Genomic DNA, 23,327 nt, shown 5'->3' with positions numbered 1-23,327 from the left:
TGGGATCTGTACTTTGACTAATGAAGTTGGGTACTTTTCCACCTCTGCTCATCACTTACCATTAGGGTGTGTGGGTACATATGTCCACAAGAGCCCTTTATAAAATACTTAATAAATCCTTAATAAATGGATTTTAATGTCCAACTCAATGTTTTTTTTTTTAAACATGCTGCCGATATGTATTGTGATAACATAGTGTTCTTTGTTAGGTTGGGGATTGTCGTATCCAGCAATAAACTGCAAGGCAATGCACTTAAAGTGTTGTTTAAAAGTACATTTTTTCCACTTTTATAAGATGGCGAAAATACGATTTTACCTTGTTGCATGTTGGACCCATGGTCTTATTTAATTCTGAGTAATTCATATGGATGCTGTATTGGTAAAATGTGAATATATATAGTCTTGGGGGAGATGGGAAAATGTTAGGAACCCTTCTTGGCAAACACCCTAAATAGGAGCTGATTGCATATCTATTCTAAAGTGCGAGAGCAGACAACTTTCTAACAGAGGGATTTAACTGCAGTTATACAATGTTTTATGCTACATTAGCAATAATGGCAGCATTAATGCTACCATTAACACTAAGCAACTGAACACCTTAGGATAGAGAATGTTTATCAGTCGTGATGATGAACCAAGGTAGAACCTACTTAGGAAAACCTTAAGAATAAATATAGAAAGTGGAGAATCTAACAGGGCTCTAGTTTGGGTTCTGCTTACGGTTGCTCCGAATACGTGTGAGACGAGTGGTTATTGTCACAAAGAATTTTATCTTCATGCTAAGAGTTTTCCTTTGAAACGTTTTCATTACTAAAGAATTCCTAAAATGAGAATGGCCGGGGTTGACCTTGTTACTAAGGACAATATTATGTTTCATGAATAAATATTAAGTGATGCAGTAGCAGCCTGCACAGTAAATTCAAACAAAATCCCAGTGTATGAAGCGAAAAAAAAAAGCCTTAGTGATTTCACACATGAAAGCAATAATGCAAATGCTCGTGTCAAATATTTTCAGCAAAGTCAACCAAGCCTTTGTGTGTCTTAAAGACATAACGACAGGATTTTTATTTCAATGTACATTAACATTGATGTACACATGCAATGATTCGAAGCAGGTAGAAGCAGGTCAAGTTGTTTCCCAAATTGAAAGATCAACAATGATGCAGTTTCACGATTATAGGTTGTGTTCATATATATGCAAGCTTCTTCCATGATTTGTTCACTTTAGACTGTAAAGCAGTAGCAAGTATTTGTATGCAAACTATCAGAAACATAAACAATGACATGCTATAATCACTACAGCATGCATGATATGAAAACTGAACTAAAATAGAGACGTTAAACATTTGAAATGTTATCTTGAGAATCATTAATCTGCACTGAAATCACTATGAATATGAAATATTACTGTTTGACTTGCGATATTTGATATGCAAGTAACACACACCTCTACAAAAATACAGAAGGCATTCTGTACTCTCCCAGATCTATATCTAGTTAAAAGGTGAATCACCTTCAATGCTGCAATGCACACAAAGTCCCACTCTGACCTTCAGCATGTCTAAACAAATAAGGTCTTTTGGCAGGCTCTTCCTGCCCTTTCTTGCTCATGCAATCACTGGTCCTGGTCCGACTGAGGAGCTTCTGAGAAAAGTCGTTTGGGAGTGACGCTGTTAAGAGACAGTGACTGGAGCTGGGAGCAGGCCTGTGGTGTTTCCAACTGGAAAGATGGCAAAGAGTTAGAAATATAGCTGCAGTAGCACAAGGCCAAAACTGGACCTACAGCGGTGTTTGAAAGTTTGTAAACCCTTTAGAATTTTCTATGTTGTTTCTGCATAAATATGACCTAAAACAACATTAGATTTTCACACAAGTCCTAAAAGTAGATAAAGAGAACCCAGTTAAACAAATGAGACAAAAATATTATACTTGGTCATTTATTTATTGAGGAAAATGATCCAATATTACATACCTGTGAGTGGCAAAAGTATGTGAACCTCTAGGATTAGCAGTTAATTTGAAGGTGAAATTAGAGTCAGGTGTTTTCAATCAATGGGATGATAATCAGGTGTGAGTGGGCACCCTGTTTTATTTAAAGAACAGGGATCTATCAAAGTCTGATCTTCACAACACGTTTGTGGAAGTGTATCATGGCACGAACAAAGGAGATTTCTGAGGACCTCAGAAAAAGCATTGTTGATGCTCATCAGGCTGGAAAAGGTTACAAAACCATCTCTAAAGAGTTTGGACTCCACCAATCCACAGTCAGACAGATTGTGTACAAATGGAGGAAATTCAAGACCCTTGTTACCCTCCCCAGGAGTGGTCGACCAACAAAGATCACTCCAAGAACAAGGCGTGTAATAGTCGACGAGGTCACAAAGGATCCCAGGGTAACTTCTAAGCAACTGAGGGCCTCTCTCACATTGACTAATGTTAATGTTCATGAGTCCACCATCAGGAGAACACTGAACAACAATGGTGTGCATGGCAGGGTTACAAGGAGAAAGCCACTGCTCTCCAAAAAGAACATTGCTACTCATCTGCAGTTTGCTAAAGATCACGTGGACAAGCCAGAAGGCTATTGAAAAAATGTTTTGTGGACAGATGAGACCAAAATAGAACTTTTTGATTTAAATGAAAAGCGTTATGTTTGGAGAAAAGAAAACACCGCATTCCAGCATAAGAACCTTATCCCATCTGTGAAACATGGTGCTGGTAGTATCATGGTTTGGGCCGGTTTTGCTGCATCTGGGCCAGGACGGCTTGCCATCATTGATGGAACAATGAATTCTGAATTATACCAGTGAATTCTAAAGGAAAATGTCAGGACATCTGTCCATGAACTGAATCTCAAGAGAAGGTGGGTCATGCAGCAAGACAATGACCCTAAGCACATAAGTCGTTCTACCAAAGAATGGTTAAAGAAGAATAAAGTTCATGTTTTGGAATGGCCAAATCAAAGTCCTGACCTTAATCCAATCAAAATGTTGTGGAAGGACCTGAAGCGAGCAGTTCATGTGAGGAAACCCACCAACATCCCAGAGTTGAAGCTGTTCTGTACGGAGGAATGGGCTAAAATTCCTCCAAGCCGGTGTGCAGGACTGATCAACAGTTACTGGAAACGTTTAGTTGCAGTTATTGCTGCACAAGCGGGTCTCACCAAATACTGAAAGCAAAGGTTCACTTACTTTTGCCACTCACAGATATGTAATATTGGATGATTTTCCTCAATAAATAAATGACCAAGTATAATATTTTTGTCTCATTTGTTTAACTGGGTTCTCTTTATCTACTTTTAGGACTTGTGTGAAAATCTGATGTTGTTTTAGGTCATATTTATGCAGAAACATAGAAAATTCTAAAGGGTTCACAAGCTTTCAAGCACCATTGTACATGGTATTGTCATCATAATTGTAGATTACAAAGCATAAAATAATTTCATAGGTTGGGTCATGCAACAGACTGATGTAAATGAGAATGCAAGTTCGTTTTATTTTTAAAATATACACACAATATGGCTAGAAGTATGCAGACACCTGACCATCACACCCATATGTCTGACGTCTGCTACAAAGTTTGAAGCACACAGTTTTCTAGGATATAGTACTAAAAAAATTTTCCTCGCTGGAATCAAGCAGGGGGTGGCACGGTGGTGTAGAGGTTACCACTGTCGCCTCACAGCAAGAAGATTTTGGGTTTGAGCCCAGTAACCGACAGGGGCCTTTCTGTGCGGAGTTTGCATGTTCTCCCTGTGTCTGTGTGGGTTTCCTCTGGGTGCTCCGGTTTCCCCCACAGTCCAAAGACATGCAGGTTAGGCTAATTGGTGGCTCTAAATTGTCTGTGAATGTGAGTATGAATGGTTGTGTCTCTCTATGTGTCAGCCCTGTGATGATCTGGCGACTTGTCCAGGGTATACCCCGCCTCTCACCCATAGTCAGCTGGGATAGGCTCCAGCTTGCCTGCGACCCTGCACAGAATAAGCGATTACGGATAACAGAATGGAATGGAACCAAGGGGCCCAAACCTGTTCCAGCATAACAATGCCTCTGTGCACCAAGAGAGCTCCATGAAGACATGGTTTGTAAAGTTTGGTGTAGAAGAACTTGAGTGGCCCTGACTTCAACCCCACTGAAAACGTCTGCCTTCCCAGAAGAGTGGAGGATTTTATAAAAGCAAAAAACATAACTAAATTTGGAATGGGTTGTTCACTACCTACTAGGGCTGCGTACCTAAACGTAACATCAGGTACAGAGGTTTAGGTACAGGTCCGGACCTGTACCTGAACAATCTGACAAATTAACATGCGTTGTTCTGAACTTCTTCAATAATGACAGAAACAATAAACTGTTGACAACTTGTCAGTACCTTTATTCAAAGAAAACCAAACATAACTAGGTTTCCTACCTCACTTCTCAATCACCCTCTCAGTCTCACACTTAGTTAACTTGGGACAAAAAGTCATAAGTTGTCTTTGCGTTCTGGCCCCCTGAAAGCTTTGTTACGTGATCCCAGACCTTACTGGTCTTCCCACGTGGCATGACAAACAAATTCACGCCGCGCAGTCCGCAGCCTTTAACTTATGCGGCAAAATTACACAAAGTAACAAAGGCCGCCAATGCCAGCAAAGGATAAATGATTGACCTGCTTTTGAGTCTTTTTGACCAATCAGCACGCTGGATCAGCCAAGCCTTCGCAATGTCTCATGAGACTGTGGCGAGAGGATCTCAAATCAAAGATGGCTCTGCTTTCAAGTTTCAGTGCGGCATTTTACGTCTTTTCCAGTGCTAAATTTTCGTCTTTGTGGTAGGATTTACGCATCTTCAGTCACAAAATAAGCAGATACTTGGGCCATGTACACACGTAGCCGGGTATTTTTAAAACCGAACATTTTCCCCCCCTCCGTTTATAAAAACGTTTTATCCACACCACCTCGTCTTCGAAAAAAATCCCTTCCACACATAACCGAACATCTGCGTTTTCAATCGCATTCATAAGCATTCCAAACCTGTAGATGGCATTATTTCCCCAAATCCTACCCCCTAATCACATCAGAATAGCCCTTTGTTGGCGTCACTTCCGCCTAAACATAACACATGGCGCCAAGCTCGTTCGTCTGGACAGACTTGGAGACAGAATTGCTTCTAAACACAATTTTGGAGTATAAGCTTCAAAAGACGCAAGAAAACGTTGATTGGGAATCTTGTCAAAGCAAGTATGTGGACATACTGACCCTGTTTTTGGAGCAGTAGTTGGGCTTCTAAAATTAAACATGTAAATAGCACCTGCACAATAATTAACGCTTTCAAGGCACTACTCCGATCCATTACTCTTTGTCCATGCTTAATCTGGCTTCTGCAGTAAACAAAGGTCACACGTTTGACGTCAGGGCAGATTTGTTGTAATTTTTTTTGCGCAGATTGTGACGTTCTAAAACGCAAAACTCCGGTTATCTCTGTCTACACGAAAAGGCATACACGGAGTTTTCAAAAATCTTCACTTTGCCCGGAGTTTTTTTAAATATTTGTTTTTGATGTGTTTTCATGTGGATGACAGGCCAAAATGTAGAAAAATATCTTCGATTTAGCAGATACCCGGCTACGTGTGGACGGGGTCTCAGTGTAAATTTACATTGGTACAGTACCGGTACTTCATGATCCGGTATTCTGGACCTGTACTGAATCGATTTTCACGGTACAGTACCGGTACACAGTAATGGTACGCAGCCCTACTACCTACACACATGTGGATGTGATGGCCAGGTGTCTACATACTTTTGACAAAATAGTGCATCTTTTATCTAGCTCTCTCATTATATCTAGTTCATTCCCTCAATCACACAGCAGCTACCAGTCTGGAAGGGCCGAGCATGTTTTCACCGAGATGTGTAGTTCTGATTACAGTATCTTTTCTGAAGTGCTGTTCATGCACGCTCACAGGAAGTCAAACACACTGGGAAGAAACCACTAACTGCTTTCTTCTGTATATACGAGTTTGACTGACAGCCATGATTCTACATGAAGACATAGTTTGTAAAGTTATGACCAAGTTAAGACATGGTTTGTTCACTCTAATGAACAGGAGAGAGAGTATCTTTGCACCATCCTTGGAACTCCAGCCATGTATATTTAGAATTTTAAACACTTTTAATGATATGGCAAACTCTCTTCTATTATGCCACTCAGGACAATCAGTGCTATTTTTAATGAGATGTGTATATGTAAAATGCCTACAGTGTTCATACCTTGATTTGTTTGGATGCTTTGGTGCAGTCGTCTGTGATTCTCTCTCGCTTACATGGACTTGGACTTGCTGACTTGGGAGAAATGAGGCTGCCAAACCTGCTACCAATGTCAGTCAGGTTTTCAGAGGTCACATCCTTCGAATTCATCATTCCAGGGTAAGCTTGGGATGGACCAGGGCTCGATGATGGCTTATTAGTAGACTGAAAAGTCTGAAATCCAGAACCTCGCCTTGGTGAGCTGAATTGAGACTGACTGAGAAAATTTCTCTCTACCATTCCTAAAGCAGAGAGTAAGTCCACCACACGGCCTTCTAGTCGCGTGTTGCGTTTGATGTCAGGTCTTCGGATGGCCTCCTCAAGCCATTCCTTTTTTGCTATGACATACACACGTGTCCGACCCCGTGTGACTGCAGTATAAACGTGTTTCCAAGTTTGAAATTTGTTACTGCCAAGAACATAGACTATAGTCTTTTCCTCTGAGCCCTGATAGGAGAAAATCATAGCTGTTTTAATACCTATCCCTACTGTTTTATACTTTGTGGATAAATAGAAGCAGTAAAGTGCATATGTGTATTGTTACAGTGGGGCAAAAAAGTATTTAGTCAGCCACCAATTGTGCAAGTTCTCCCACTTAAAAAGACGAGAGAGGCCTGTAATTTTCATCATAGGTACACTTCAACTATGAGAGACAGAATGGGGGGAAAGAATCCAGGAAGTCACAGTGTAGGATTTTTAATGAATTAATTGGTAAATTCCTCGGTAAAATAAGTATTTGGTCACCTACAAACAAGCAAGATTTCTGGCTCTCATAGACCTGCAACAACTTCTTTAAGAGGCTCCTCTGTCCTCCACTCGTTACCTGTATTAATGGCACCTGTTTGAACTCGTTATCAGTATAAAGGACACCTGTCCACAACCTCAAACAGTCACACTCCAAACTCCACTATGGCCAAGACCAAAGAGCTGTCAAAGGACACCAGGAACAAAATTGTAGACCTGCACCAGGCTGGGAAGACTGAATCTGCAATAGGTAAGCAGCTTGGTGTGAAGAAATCAACTGTGGGAGCAATTATTAAAAAATGGAAGACATACAAGACCACTGATAATCTCCCTCGATCTGGGGCTCCACGCAAGATCTCACCCCGTGGGGTCAAAATGATCACAAGAACAGTGAGCAAAAATCCCAGAACCACACGGGGGGACCTAGTGAATGACCTGCAGAGAGCTGGGACCAAAGTAACAAAGGCTACCATCAGTAACACACTACGCCACCAGGGACTCAAATCCTGCAGTGCCAGACGTGTCCCCCTGCTTAAGCCAGTACATGTCCAGGCCTGTCTGAAGTTTGCTAGAGAGCATTTGAATGATCCAGAAGAGGATTGGGAGAATGCCATATGGTCAGATGAAACCAAAATAGAACTTTTTGGTAAAAACTCAACTTGTGGTGTTTGGAGGAGAAAGAATGCTGAGTTGCATCCAAATAACACCATACCTACTGTGAAGCATGGGGGTGGAAACATCATGCTTTGGGGCTGTTCTTCTGCAAAGGGACCAGGAAAACTGATCCGTGTAAAGGAAAGAATGAATGGGGCCATGTATCGTGAGATTTTGAGTGAAAACCTCCTTCCATCAGCAAGGGCATTGAAGATGAAACGTGGCTGGGTCTTTCAGCATGACAATGATCCCAAACACACCGCCCGGGCAACGAAGGAGTGGCTTCGTAAGAAGCATTTCAAGGTCCTGGAGTGGCCTAGCCAGTCTCCAGGTCTCAACCCCACAGAAAATCTTTGGAGGGAGTTGAAAGTCCGTGTTGCCCAGCGACAGCCCCAAAACATCACTGCTCTAGAGGAGATCTGCATGGAGGAATGGGCCAAAATACCAGCAACAGTGTGTGAAAACCTTGTGAAGACTTACAGAAAACGTTTGACCTCTGTCATTGCCAACAAAGGGTATATAACAAAGTATTGAGATGAACTTTTGTTATTGACCAAATACTTATTTTCCACCATAATTTGCAAATAAATTCTTTAAAAATCAGACAATGTGATTTTCTGGATTGTTTTTTCTCATTTTGTCTCTCATAGTTGAGGTGTACCTATGATGAAAATTACAGGCCTCTCTCATCTTTTTAAGTGGGAGAACTTGCACAATTGGTGACTGACTAAATACTTTTTTGCCCCACTGTATATGAATAATGAAAGCAATTCTTTAGTTCTTTATTGATTAGTAATTCGTTAGCATTTAGAGCAATAGTGACAAATGTAAAGCCTGACTGTAGCTCATTAAGAAGAAATAAAGTGTAAAAATAAAGGGAAGTCAGAAAAGCACGGAGGAGGCACAATTAATGTTAATAGTGTATGTAAGTGATGTGTACCTGAAAAGTGTGAATGGTTCGAGCCCAGGCATGCCGCAGTTTACACTCTTTCATTAGCTCCCTGTATTCAACAGTCAGCTGTTTGCCCTGCTTGTTATCTAGAGTCACGTACCTCCGTTTACTGCGTTTCCGTGCACCGTCTTCCTCAAAAGTCACATCCTGTAATTAGAAGTCACATACACAATTCCTAGCCCAATTAGCAATCTCCAAAAATGACCAAGAACCTTACACAACTTCTAGACTAAAACAAATGTACTGAAACAGGGGGATTAATTTAAATAAAATAAATCATGCGTGTCGCGCCATGGGATTTTTGTACCAGATATTCTACAGGTTTACAGAACACGTAGAAACAGCGTTGAAAAAAGTGTGCGATATTTTGCACCGTTTTCGCTGGCTGATCTAGTAACTATCAACAAATAATCACCTCAATAGCACCCCTAAGGGATATATTTACCACTTTTACGGTGCTTTTCACTGCCGTTTCTATGCATTCTGTAAACAGAGCATTTGGTACAAAAATCCCATAACGCGACACATTTAGCTGTGTACGTCTTTCTATTAAAAGATAACATTAAAATTATTTGTTGCATAAAATGATCTTGCAATGGATTTTTTTTCCCCGTAATACCTGTGTAATAAAGAAAATCTCCCCATTGCACAATCGTTCTTTTTTACTTTTGGTTCCATCCATATCATCCACCTTGTCTTTGGGTTCATCTTCTTTGTCTTTGTCGGTCACATAGCCATTCCTTGTACAACATACTTTATCGCCAATCTGAAAGTCCATTTTGTTCTTATAAGTCCTGAAGAGTGAAAAAAATTAGGAGTAAAACAATAGAAAACGTGTTTGGGTCTGACTGTAAAATTATGAAACATGCCAGTGTGCAACAATGTAGTTAATCCTGTTACAGTCAAAATGCAATACATTAATAACAACAATATGGAACATTATTATACATACAGGACACTTTTTCAGTGGAATAAAAACGTGTTCTATTCCTTTCTAAGTGGGTTTCATTCATTTGGTCTGATAGCATGCAATATTATCATATCGCTTATCCTACACATATTACATCACTACCCAATGGAGAAAGAGCGTTGAATATGGTTTACGATGTTGCATAGATGTCGAGACAACATGACGTCATATGTCGGAGCTGATGCGAATATCCAATGAAAGTTTTTTGCTGTGCATGCGCAGAAACATTTCTTTGTTCCCCGGGAAAAAGAAAGACGCACTGAACACCCGAAAGGCGACCAAAAGTGCATTAGATATTCTTCGCAAATATTTACAAGAGAAAAACATACCAATGGACATCGAAAAACTGGAAAAGAGACACATCGGAGACATAAAAATATACATGCTAGCGAACAACTGTGACAATTTGTAAGCAAACATGGCCACCAGGTTTGTTTCGTTTAAATACGGAAGATTTTGAGAGAATTTTGAAAGACGTGTTGAACACCTGAAAGGAATGTGTGTGTATTATAATAATCTTCTCATCTCATTATCTCTAGCCGCTTTATCCTGTTCTACAGGGTCGCAGGCAAGCTGGAGCCTATCCCACCTGACTACGGGTGAAAGGCGGGGTACACCCTGGACAAGTCGCCAGGTCATCACAGGGCTGACACACAGACACAGACAACCATTCACACTCACACCTACGGTCAATTTAGAGTCACCAGTTAACCTAACCTGCATGTCTTTGGACTGTGGGGGAAACCGGAGCACCCGGAGGAAACCCACGCAGACATGGGGAGAACATGCAAACTCCGCACAGAAAGGCCCTTGCCGGCCACGGGGCTCGAACCCAGACCTTCTTGCTGTGAGGCGACCGTGCTAACCACTACACCACCATGCCGCCCTATTATAATAATAATGGCTTTTTTTCATGGTATATCAGATATATTCCATTCAGCTACTTGTCTTCGACTTGTTCAATATCATGCTAGTTGAATGGAATATAATCTGATAGACAACTCAACGCCAGCCAATATTATTTAAATACTTGTCAACAGTGACAAATTATATTGACTTACTTGGTGTTGTGGTTGGAGTAATGCTTGCAGCAAAGCTCATTAATCAGATCACATTCGCTCCTGTTAATAAGAACATGTGTGAGAACAGATCGGTCACAGGAACATCTGGACTCATGCAACATTCATGGTGCCTTTTAAGTGGATTTAACCAAGTAATGTGTCTGTATATTAACTGCTCTAAAGCCAATACTGCTATTAAATAATTTAGAAGTGGAGAAGGGGGACTTTAAACTGTTCATTGTGCACAGCCATATTGATTTGATGTCACTTCGTAAACAGGGAAGGAACTGGTAGTTGAAAAGACTACGCCCCCAAGTTGACGGTTGAGTTTTCAGTAGCTTTTACTGGTTGTAGGCGAGGAATTACAAATTGCAACTTCACCTCAAACACAGCATACGGAGCAGTGCTCAAAAAAAAACTTGCAATAAACACTGTAATATCTGCCTGTAAAATTAGCACTATTGTTAAACATAACATTCAAATAAACTGAATTGAAAAATCAGTTACTATATATTTAGACACAAATACAACAATCAGATCACCCGATCCCACCCCCAATCCCCCAACACACACACAATAAACCAGTGCTGTAGTCAAGTCACTAAACCTCGAGTCCCCAGTGTTCAAGTTCGAGTCAAGTCCAAGTCATTAAAAAAAAAAAAAAAATTCTACTTGAGTCCGAGTCGAGCCCACTATTGATCCAAGTTGAGTCCGAGAACAAGACTCCAACTGCACCATTTGATGGTGGCTGTTTTAGCCCCATTAACAGTAGTTTGTTCCTGAACATGATGTATGAAAAGATGAATGTGCATTCTCTTTATCAGGGAGTACGTCAGAGATGGTTGGGAGACAGATTTAAGTGCAGAAGGCGCGTTTATTAATACCAGTGAAGACAGGTAAACAATCCAGAAACAGTGAAACAGGTGGAGTGAGGCACAAACAGGCTATTGTAGACTCAGCAGAATCAAAGATGAGAAACAGGAACTCAAACAAGGAAATAAGGCTCAGCAATGTGTCAGCAATGCAACTCAATACTTCGCAAAGTAAGTGTGTTTTCACAGTTTTTATATAGGCGCGCTGATTGTGCCTTAATCCTGTGCAGGTGCAAGTCGTTTATGGTGCATGCGCGAGAGCCTGCTTGGCATGCGCACTGTCCGGAGCATGCCCGAGAGCCTATCTGATGCACACGCTGTAGGTACAGTTTGCCACCTACTGTCTAAGAACTACAACTCCCAGCCAACTTCCGCGTTGACCTACGTCACGCCTGGGCGGGATCACTTCCATCACATCCCCCATGATTCCATAAAGGGACCTGGAAGTCAGCCATATCTTTCTCTTTGGCGTCTGAAACCACACGGAACAGACCTAAAAGGAGGCACTCGCTATCGGACCATCCGAAACCACGACTTCTTTCTTGCAAGATCTACGCTTCAGCGCGTTTTCTTTTTTTGTTTACCCTTGATCACGGTAGACTCCGGAAATACGTGATCTTTAACTCAAGCGAGTTATAATCGATTTTTCAGTTATTCCTTATGAATACGTACGAAACTGCAAAAAGGCAGTTTAATTTGTTTAGGGAGCGGCTGGACCCTTCTAAACTAGTGCACGTTGTTTGATCAGAGTTTTCCTTCCCATGAGCCACGAAGTCTCTTCAAGAATCCTCTGTTTCCCACAGAAGTTTTTCCAAGCTCCTGTGAACTTGCCCTCTCCAGGATTCTCTGCTTTCTACAAAAAGGCGAGACTTTGAAGTAAGACTGGCATTGGGCAAGAAGACTAGTCTTAGGAATTAGTTTATTTACTTAGTGTGAATTTACACTCAGGGATTGTTTAAGTGTGCACACTGATTTTGGTTTTTCTATCATTTGTTCTATTGTTGATTTCAATTGTTTAATAGATAGGTTGCATGCTCTCTTTCTTCCTAACATTTTAACTTCATTATTTACCCATATTTTGACCTCATTAAGATTTCAGTGAATTTAATAATACTATAAAGCTAGTGGGTTAGCTGTCTAGGGAAGCCTTTTGTCTCCAGGGACCAGGCTTCAACACGTGGTCACACATACTAGGCCTCACACATGCTTTAGCTAGCAAACCAGAGCTAACTCTCTTTGTTCTGTAAGGAGACACGTGGTAACCCCCCCCCCCTTTGTTCTTTATCACGAGGTCTTTTGTCTCAACTTTAGATAATATTCTAAGTCCTGATTCAATTCAACCTTTATAGCGCACTCTCCCGTGCCCACATTCAAATCTACATATATATCACGGATGACCATTTGTATGCATTTTAATTGTTAACATTTAATTTTTGTTATTACACATCCACTAGGCCTTACACACAACCACATGACCACTAGGCCTCAAAAGCACATGTTAGCTAGCCTTCCTTTGTCTAGTTAGCACACAAAGCTAATCATTTGCTTACATACACAAACACATGCTAGCTAGCCTTCCTTTGTCTAGTTAGCACACAAAGCTAATCATTTGCTTACATACACAAACACATGCTAGCTAGCCTTCCTTTGTCTAATTAGCCTACAAAGCTAACCATTTGTCTACACACACACTGTTTACAGAAGATTTCATCTGCTGCTATTCAATTTTTTTCTTTGTTATAATAAATTCCATTATCATTGAAACTGTGTGAGTTTGTCTGCTGTTCCGATATTTCTGGAAGTCGCCCATATCTCAAAGAACTCTAAGGTGTATATGAATACTATTAGCTGCAGCTTGGTAAGTGACCATAATAATTCTGAATATATCAGGTGATGGTATGATTCACTTTAAATGATTCAATGAGACTGATTCACTTTAAATGATTCAATGAGACTGATTCACTTTAAATGATTCAATGAGACTGATTCACTTTAAATGATTCAATGAGACTGATTCAATGAGACTGATTCAATGAGACTGATTCAATGAGACTGATTCAATGAGACTGATTCAATGAGACTGATTCAATTCAAATGATTCAATTGGATTGATTCAATTTAATTATTAAAGATTGATCACTTAACACCAATCTACATACACAAACATAATACACCTACAACGCCAAGGAGCGCCGGTGTGACATTCTTGCATGAAATTAGTACAAAAATTCTTATAGATATAAATATCTTATGCCAAATTATTACGGCATGTTACAAAAAAATTAAGAAAAAAAAAATCAGAGTCCTCATCTCCAATTTACGAGTCCGAATGCAGTTAATACATGAGCCCGAGTCCAAGTCTGAGTCATCAGTGCTCAAGTCCAAGTCAAGTCACAAGTCCTTAAAATTAGGACACAAGTCAGACTCGAGTACTACAAGCCTGTAATAAACCTAATGGTAATCTTAAAGCATTTCTTTTGGTTATACTGGGCTTCATCAAATTTCTGTAATACATTTTTACCTCTTGAAGGCAATAAATTGTGAAGATGCATCATCCTTAAGCCCTGGCACTGGGCCTGCCAGCAAACGCTTTATAGAGTTCTGAAAATCTGAGAATTAAAAAAAAAAAAAAAAGCACACAATTTTCAAAATATTTGATCTTCTATTGTCCATCTATATTAATGCTAAAATAGAACATAAGCTATAGATAATTATAACAAGCTTTGAAAGTTCATTTTACTGTCCATACCATCATCCTTCTCATTTTCTGGAAGACGGATCTCAATGAAGCTCATTTCAGGCGATGGCAGTGTGAATGTTTTACCCAGTTCCACAGTGGCATCATAGTTTAGTTGGTGAAACTTTTTACTAACACCCATGTCTGCTATTCTAAGACAGCAAAAGACCAGAATTTTAAATGATCGAATAAAGATTACATTGGATAAACTAAAAGAAAATGAAAATTATTATTAAATATTAGATAATACAAAACAGCTTACAATCCAGCATTTTTGACAATGAGCTCCGATTCAGCACGGTGGTTGGTGAGCATTTCAATGGCCCAGTTCACCTTCTTTAGACTGGTAAAGAGGTCGTTGAGGACATTTCCTGGTGCAATGCTGGGCAGCTGCTTTATGTCTCCTTTACAAAAAAAAAAAAAAAAAACAAAACACAACCCACATATGATGAATTACAATACAGTGACAAGATTAATAAGGACCTATTTCTGCTTCCTTTATAGGTTGATGACGTCGTCGTCTTCTTTTTTCAGCTGTTCCCGTTAGGGGTTGCCACAGCAGATAATGTCCCTCCATCTCCTCCTGTCCTTTGTATCTTCTTCTGTCACACCAACTGTCCTCATGCCCTCCTTCACCACATCCATAAATCTCATCTTTGCTCTTCCTCTTTTCCTTCTACCTGGCAACTCCATCTCCAGCATTCTTTTCCCAATCTACCCTGGAGCTCTCGTCTATACGTGTCCAAGCCATCCTACACATGCTGTCCCTCTGATATTGCTGGGTTTCAGTCACGTGATTTTCTTAGCGGTTTTACCAGAAGTGAAATAGCTGGTGGTCTAAACGGCTGCTGTAGTGCAAACAACTAATGATAACTTAGGAGTACGCTCGTAATCTAGAAGCCACTGCTCACTGTAGATATATTCAGAAGATTGCTATGTGCAATGGAATCGACCCCTACAGTCTGGGAAAGAAGGATTTGTCATACGATCCGGAAAACTACCCTTCAGTCGAGTTCCCCAACATTTCGAACTATGTGGTGTTGCAGACGTCCTTCTACACCGCAAAACAGATGAAAGTGTGGAAGAGTATGGAGGCTTACAACTTTTTTGTATGTGGCTGGGTAAAGGATCTCGCTATCAAGTTGCTGCCGAATGAATCCTGGATTGTTTTTCCCCCCGTGTAAGCATGTTTTTTTTAAGCTTTTCGTTCGTGTCTTTACAATGAAGTGCTGCAAGTTGAAGTGTAAACAAACAACAGTTTGCTTGATTCTCACTCGTGTTGGCTCTTATCTCTCAGGTAAATCATTCACAAAGTTCATCAGAAACTCCTTTCCTTTAAAGACCTGGATCTTAGTTAAACAAGACGGAGAAGTGATCACGGCGCATTGTAACTGTATGGCTGGGGAAGAATTTTGTTGCGAGCTTCATGCATATGGATTTGTGAGGAGTAAACAAAGAAACAGCTGGGGACTTTAGGGCTTTGTGACTAAAAAGAAAAGTACTGTAAAATAAAACACAGAGCAAGAAAAGTACTTGGAAAACACTAAGGCCATAGCTGAAAGGGAGATACAAACTTTTCACCAAGTGATCACTGCAAACTCGAGCATGCTTCGACTCGACTCCCTTCGATTTCAGTGAGAGGTTCAAAAGCCACCTTTCTCAATGTCTTTTTGTGAAATCCTGTGTTCGTTCACCCTTTTTTATTAGTTCACACGGAACCCTGAAGAAACTTATCAGTTTCACGGTTTGATCGATTCGAACAACCTAAAACAACGCAAGCGTAAGGCATCTTTCATGTGAGCAATACACCTTCATACAAATGCTTTGTCAACTGAGCTTTGGTAGACCACCAGCTAAAGTTTTGAATAACTAATGAGGCGGGTGTGAGGTCATGTGAAACCCAGCAATACTTGTTTCCAATCCTGTCCAACTTTGTCACTCCCAATGAGAATCTCAGCATTTTCAACTCTGCTACCTCCAGTTCAGCCTCCTGTCTTTTTGTCAGTCCCACTGTCTCCAAACCAGACAACATCGCTGCTCTTACTACCGTCTTGTACACTTTCCCTTTCACTCTTGCTGGCAACCTTCTGTCACAAATCACTCCTGACATCCTCCTCCATCCATTCCAACCTGTTTGCACCATCTTCTTCTTCTTCACTTCTCCTCCACACTCGCCATTACTTTGTACAGTTGACCCCATATTGATGACGTACACTTTCAAAAATGTTATGCTGACACATGCTTTTGTTATTCTTCCAAATCATTACACTCACCTTAAACCACAAAAGCAAAAGGAACAATTTTGCTATCAAAACATACAACCCCGATTCCAAAAAAGTTGGGACAAAGTACAAATTGTAAATAAAAACAGAATGCAATAATTTACAAATCTCAAAAACTGATATTGTATTCACAATAGAACATAGACAACATATCAAATGTCGAAAGTGAGACATTTTGAAATTTCATGCCAAATATTGGCTCATTTGAAATTTCATGACAGCGACACATCTCAAAAAAGTTGGGACAGGGGCAATAAGAGACTGGAAAAGTTAAAGGTACAAAAAAGGAACAGCTGGAGGACCAAATTGCAACTCATTAGGTCAATTGGCAATAGGTCATTAACATGACTGGGTATAAAAAGAGCATCTTGGAGTGGCAGCGGCTCTCAGAAGTAAAGATGGGAAGAGGATCACCAATCCCCCTAATTCTGCACCGACAAATAGTGGAGCAATATCAGAAAGGAGTTCGACAGTGTAAAATTGCAAAGAGTTTGAACATATCATCTACAGTGCATATCATCATCAAAAGATTCAGAGAATCTGGAAGAATCTCTGTGCGCAAGGGTCAAGGCCGGAAAACCATACTGGGTGCCCGTGATCTTCAGGCCCTTAGACGGCACTGCATCACATACAGGCATGCTTCTGTATTGGAAATCACAAAATGGGCTCAGGAATATTTCCAGAGAACATTATCTGTGAACACAATTCACCGTGCCATCCGCTGTTGCCAGCTAAAATTCTATAGTTCAAAGAAGAAGCCGTATCTAAACATGATCCAGAAGCGCAGACGTCTTCTCTGGGCCAAGGCTCATTTAAAATGGACTGTGGCAAAGTGGAAAACTGTTCTGTGGTCAGACGAATCAAAATTTGAAGTTCTTTATGGAAATCAGGGACGCCGTGTCATTCGGACTAAAGAGGAGAAGGACAACCCAAGTTGTTATCAGCACTCAGTTCAAGAAGCCTGCATCTCTGATGGTATGGGGTTGCATTAGTGCGTGTGGCATGGGCAGCTTACACATCTGGAAAGACACCACCAATGTTGAAAGGTATATCCAGGTTCTAGAGCAACATATGCTCCCATCCAGACGACGTCTCTTTCAGGGAAGACCTTGCATTTTCCAACATGACAATGCCAAACCACATACTGCATCAATTACAGCATCATGGCTGCATAGAAGAAGGGTCCGGGTACTGAACTGGCCAGCCTGCAGTCCAGATCTTTCACCCATAGAAAACATTTGGCACATCATAAAATGGAAGATACGACAAAAAAAAAGACCTAAGACAGTTGAGCAACTAGAATCCTACATTAGACAAGTAAGCGTTAACATTCCTATCCCTAAACTTGAGCAACTTGTCTCCTCAGTCCCCACACATTTACAGACTGTTGTAAAGAGAAAAGGGGATGTCTCACAGTGGTAAACATGGCCTTGTCCCAACTTTTTTGAGACGAGTTGTCATGAAATTTAAAATCACCTAATTTTTCTCTTTAAATGATACATTTTCTCAGTTTAAACATTTGATATGTCATCTATGTTCTATTCTGAATAAAATATGGAATTTTGAAACTTCCACATCATTGCATTCCGTTTTTATTCACGATTTGTACTTTGTCCCAACTTTTTTGGAATCGGGGCTGTACCTCTGTAAGGAAGTTATTCAAGATTGTACATTATTATACATACTGGAGACTTTTTCGATGGAATAAAAACATGTTCTATTCCAATCTAAGTGGGTTTCATTCATTTGGTTTGATAGCATGCAAAATTGTTAGCATATCGCTTATCCTACGTGTATCACGTCACTCTACCCAATGGAGAGTGTTGAATATGGTTTACGATATTGCATGGTTATCAAGACATGTCACACGTTGGAGCTGATGCGAATATTCAACAAGAAAGTTTTCTGCTGCGCATGCACAGAAGCATTTCTGGTAACACCCCCGTTCTTAACTTTTTGTAAAATCTATAATTGTTCCATCGAATGTGTAGGTATAATAATAATAATAATAATAATAATAAAAAAAAACATTGGCTGGCTTTTTTCATGGTCTGTCATTATATATTCCATTCAACTACTTGTCTTCAACTCGTTCAATATCATGCTGAAAGGAATATATTTGATATACCACTCAATGCCAGCCAATATTATTCAAATATTGTATCTCAGATACAGTTACTTCGATCGCACCCAGAATTATGAACTTTTGTAGTTGTGCATGTTTGGTGAGCAGTGACAGGATGGAGGAAAGGAGCTGCACACACACAAGACTGCCCTCATCCACCACCAGCACTCGGACTTTGGCAAACTTCCATTGAAATTGTTTCCCACTTTGGCTTTTTTTTCTAAGCCTGTAACTCCACAGGACCTGAAACCAGTGCAGAGAGAAGTACAGTCAAATTTGCGTTATTATAATTTTATATACAGTGGGCTATTATTATTATTATTATTATTACCACCACCACCACTAATCTACACACAGTAAATTATAATGAAAAGTTTTCAGAAATTGTTGCAAAATCATTAAACATGAAGAACTTAAATGTTTAATTTCCATAACTATTCAGACCCTTTATTCGGTACTTAGTAAAAACACATTTGACAAAAATGACAGGTTCAGGTCTTCTTGGGCAAGTTTCTACAAGCTATGCACACCAAGATTTTGGCAATTTCTCCCCTACTTCCTGGAAGATCCTCTCAAACATGATCAGATTGGATGAAGAGTGACTGGACTGCCATCTTCAGATCCCTCCACAGATATTTTAAGGGCTTCAAGTCTGGACTTTGGCTAGGCTACTCAAGGACTTTCAGAGAGACTTGTCCCAAAGCCATTCCAGCGCCAGCCATTACCAGCTGATGAGCAGTACCTGGTTTTGCTTTGGAGTTCAGCCCAAAGAGTTACGTTTTTGTCTCAGCAGACCAGAGAATCTTTTTCTTTATGCTCTCAGAGTCCTTTAAGTGCCTGCCATATGCCTCTTACTTAGGAGTGGCTTCCATCTAGCCACTCAACCCATGTGATGGAGTATTTCTGTGATGGTTTTCTTTCCGGCAGTTTCATCCATCTCTACATATGACTTCTGACCATTAGGTTCTTAGTCATCCCTTTGAGTGGGTTTGGCCAGGCCTGTGGTTTTAAACTTCTTCCATTTCACAATGATGGAGCCTACTGTGCTCCTGAGAACCTTCAAAGCTTTAGCAATGGTTTTATACTTTTACTCTATGTCTCAATACAACTTAATTGCAGAGGTCTATGGAGAATTCCTTGGACCTCATGGATTGATTCTTGGTCTGACGTGCACTATGAATTATAGGACCTTATAATTACAGCTGTGTGACTTTCTAAATCATGTCCAATCAATTAAATTTGCACTGAAGTTCTAGAGACAGCACGATAATAAAAGCAAACAAGATGCAACTGGGCTCAATTTGGAGCGCCTTAGCCAAGGGTCTGGATATGTATCTAAATGAGAGATTCCATTTTTTAAAATAAAATTTGCAACAATTTCTTAAAAAGATTGTTTAACTTTTTAATTATGGATTGTTGTGCATAAAATGGATTCAATGGATTTTGGCATTATAGTAAATCTTTAACACAATAAAATGCAAGCACTGACAGGGTCTGAATACTTTAGGAACCCACTGCGTGTAGTCTATCTAGTGTGTAAGTCAATGACAGAATGATGCGAAAAACTAATTGAACATGTAAAATGTTTTTTGTTTTTTTAAATCAAATTGACAAACTATGTTTGCACAGTAAAAATCATCAACAGAAAATAATTATTTGCTTAGCTTTTTTTGCTTTGGTTTTGAGTTCAATGGGTTTTAATGCTCTGTGATTTAAAAGTTTGCTGAAATGTACAGTACCAGTCAAAAGTTTGGACGCACCTTCTCATTTATAGGTTTTGCTGCATTTCAACTATTTACTACATTGTAAAAGAACATTGAAGATATCAAAACTATGAAATAACATCTGGAACATACATGGAATTATGTGGTAAACAAAAAAAGTGCTAAAATCCGTTTCGTATTTTAGATTCTTTAAAGTATCCAGCGTTTACCTTGACGCTTTGCACACTACTGTCATTATCTTAACCAGCTTCATGAGGTAGTCACCTGGAATGCTTTTCAATTAACAACTCTGCCTCATCAAAAGTTAATTAGTGCAATTTCTTACCTTCTTAATGAGTTTGAAATCATCAAACTGTAAACAGTAAATAATAAAAATACAGTAAATAGCCCTATTCCACAACTGTAGTAATCCATATTGTCAAGAACCGCTCAACTAAGTAAAGAGAAACGACATCCATCATTACTTTAAGACATGAAGTGTCTTAATTAATAACAATAAAGAAAAACTATTTAATTAGAAGGTGTGTCCAAACTTTTGACTGCTACTATCGCCCCATTTATAATATCTCAAACAAAACAAGCACACAAAGTATTATAAAAGCTAGTTTCAGGACTCAAATTTACATGTAGTTGTGCAAAGTTGAAATTACATCCCTCATCAAAAAATTCCCGTGCAGGGATTGGCCATGGATGGTCATGTGACATAAAATAGTTCCACCATTGATTAAGCAATGTATCTCATGATGTCAAAAAAAAAAAGGATAAGGTGCGAGTCAGTCATGATATATCCTGGATATACCATGAACTGGCGTCACAATTTCAAGCTATACAGCTGACTCGAGTCACAGCTATGGCTCCATGAGCATTTCTGTGTGTGTAGATCTGAACATCATGATCATGCCTCACGAGGCAGGTGATAGCATGGTCCATTGCACATGCACAGGTTGAAGGTCGCTCCGATGTAAACAACAAACATGGCTGCCTCCAGTGAGTTTATGTCGAGATTCAATCTTAACACTTTTAGTCTGGAATTTTTTGATGAGGGATATAAATCAAATCAAATATACCATGCACTGAGAGGCACCGTGAATTATGGATTCTCTGAGGTGACTGGCATAGTATTATTTTGCATTTACTATAGTATTACGCTACCATGAGTTGGCCTAGTGGTTAGCGTGTCCACCTCTTGACCGGGAGATTGCGAGTTCTACTCGCGGGCGGGTCATACCAAAAGACCATCATAAAAATGGTACCTACTACCGTCTGGCAAGGCAGGCTGCAGTACAGGTGCGAGTGGGGAGTCAAACTCTTGCAGTTACCAGAGGACCGGCCCCCGGCTGTATAGGCGAGAGGCCGAGGGCTATCGAAACGGAGATCGGTGCCACACCCATACGCCTCAAAGAGCTGGTTAGTACTGGGACAGGAGACTGCCTGGGAAGACCAGATTCTGGCATGAGAGGGACTTTGATAGAACTAGGCCAGTCACTTCAGAGAATCCATAATTTCAACCAGAGCCTCGCAGTACATGGTATATTTAATTAGTATTCAACAAGACTAAAATATGGGGGAAAAAAATTAAAGTCAAAACTGTTTGTCGTTGCATTAGGAGGAGGACCTGAGGCAGCTCAGACATTCAGTGAGAAAAACGAAGACCACAAACCTGATGTATGGTATAAGCTGTGAAGCAGGTTTTCTGGGTCAGTAGTGAGGCAGCTCTACCTGTGGGAGCAGTAAGAAGAATCTCCACTGGCTTGTCGTCATTCTCTTTCTGCTCACCCTCCTCTGAGGTGCTGTCATAATTCTCTCCATTCTTCTTCTGTTGCTCCATGGCAGCTTTAAAGATCCTACTGACCACGGTGGTCTTACCACAGCCCCCCTTTCCACTGATCACAGTCACAGCATTGGCACACATCATCTCTGCTGCTCGCACCTGCTCAGGGTCTAACTTCATAGAGGTGGCCTTAGATTCTTCATGCATGGGCCCATCTGACTGCATATCTGATTGGAGAACCTTCCTGACATCCAGATCAATTTCCCAGGGTTCCCCCTCCATTAGCTGGCAGAGACATTCAGCAATTTCCTTCTCATACTCATAGAAGTTCCTCAGGGCAATCTTCTCCTTTTCTCCATTCAGCACTTCATGCTTGCGGAGGAAGGCCAAGGCTTCCCAAGTGCTTTCTTCCTGAATCACCTTATGCACCTTCTTCATCTTCATCTCCAGAACCTTCCGGTCAATGTAGGTGTGGCCAAACCGCCAGCAGTATGCTTTAAGTTCATTGTACATCTTCAGGGCATTTTGCTGCTCATGAGTCATTTTGTTGAATAACTCACAGGACTGAAAGTCATTCAGTTTAGTCTCACATCTGACTAACTGTAACTCTTTATTCATGATCTGTTGACGAATTAAAAAAATAATAATCACACGTTTCAGATACAGTATTATTTACTCAGATCATCATAAACTAGCATTCTCGGATTCTAAATTGAAGTCGAATCAATTTATTAAATTTTACACAAAGTGTGTCTGCAATTTTATGGAAAAGGGAAGAAGAAACGACTTGTTATAGCGAACATTTCTGTTCATTTTTTGTGCGTTTACTTACTACGTTGTTTTTAGATAGCAGCTTTTATTATTACATTTTTTTCCCCTCACAATTAAATATTTTCCAATTCCTGCTAGCTAGTGCTCCCCTTTCACACAACAGCTACTACCCAGGAAGGATGAGGGCTAGCATGTGCTTTCCCTGAGACACATGAAGCCAGTCACTGCTTCTTTTCAAACTGCAGCAGAACACACTCAGAGAAAAGCATTAAGTGCCCTATTCTGCATAGTTGACTGGTTAGCGTCACTCTGATTGACAGGGGAGAGAGTAATGCCACCCCTGTCAAAAACAGGGGTACGGTAGGGGTCCATTTCTGTCCCCCA

The 23,327-nt window shown here is 40.3% G+C and overlaps 1 protein-coding gene across 1 annotated transcript in view; it reads right to left on the bottom strand.

Annotated features, from left to right (window-relative positions):
- Nucleotides 1-1,058: 1,058 nt before the first annotated feature.
- Nucleotides 1,059-23,327, bottom strand: part of helb (helicase (DNA) B) — a 42,709-nt gene continuing 20,440 nt past the window's right edge. The window contains exons 4-13 of the mRNA XM_060903282.1: nt 22,062-22,793; nt 18,743-18,920; nt 14,533-14,674; nt 14,283-14,422; nt 14,055-14,142; nt 10,662-10,721; nt 9,250-9,424; nt 8,619-8,777; nt 6,245-6,727; nt 1,059-1,720 (exon numbers count right to left, since the gene is read on the bottom strand). Coding sequence (XP_060759265.1) covers nt 1,616-1,720; nt 6,245-6,727; nt 8,619-8,777; nt 9,250-9,424; nt 10,662-10,721; nt 14,055-14,142; nt 14,283-14,422; nt 14,533-14,674; nt 18,743-18,920; nt 22,062-22,793 — 2,262 coding nt within the window. The 3' untranslated portion in view covers nt 1,059-1,615. The remainder of the gene's footprint in view (nt 1,721-6,244; nt 6,728-8,618; nt 8,778-9,249; nt 9,425-10,661; nt 10,722-14,054; nt 14,143-14,282; nt 14,423-14,532; nt 14,675-18,742; nt 18,921-22,061; nt 22,794-23,327) is intronic.

Source organism: Neoarius graeffei, chromosome 21 (assembly GCF_027579695.1).
Source record: "Neoarius graeffei isolate fNeoGra1 chromosome 21, fNeoGra1.pri, whole genome shotgun sequence".
Lineage (NCBI taxonomy): Eukaryota > Metazoa > Chordata > Actinopteri > Siluriformes > Ariidae > Neoarius > Neoarius graeffei.
This window is presented reverse-complemented; position numbering and strand designations above follow the sequence as displayed.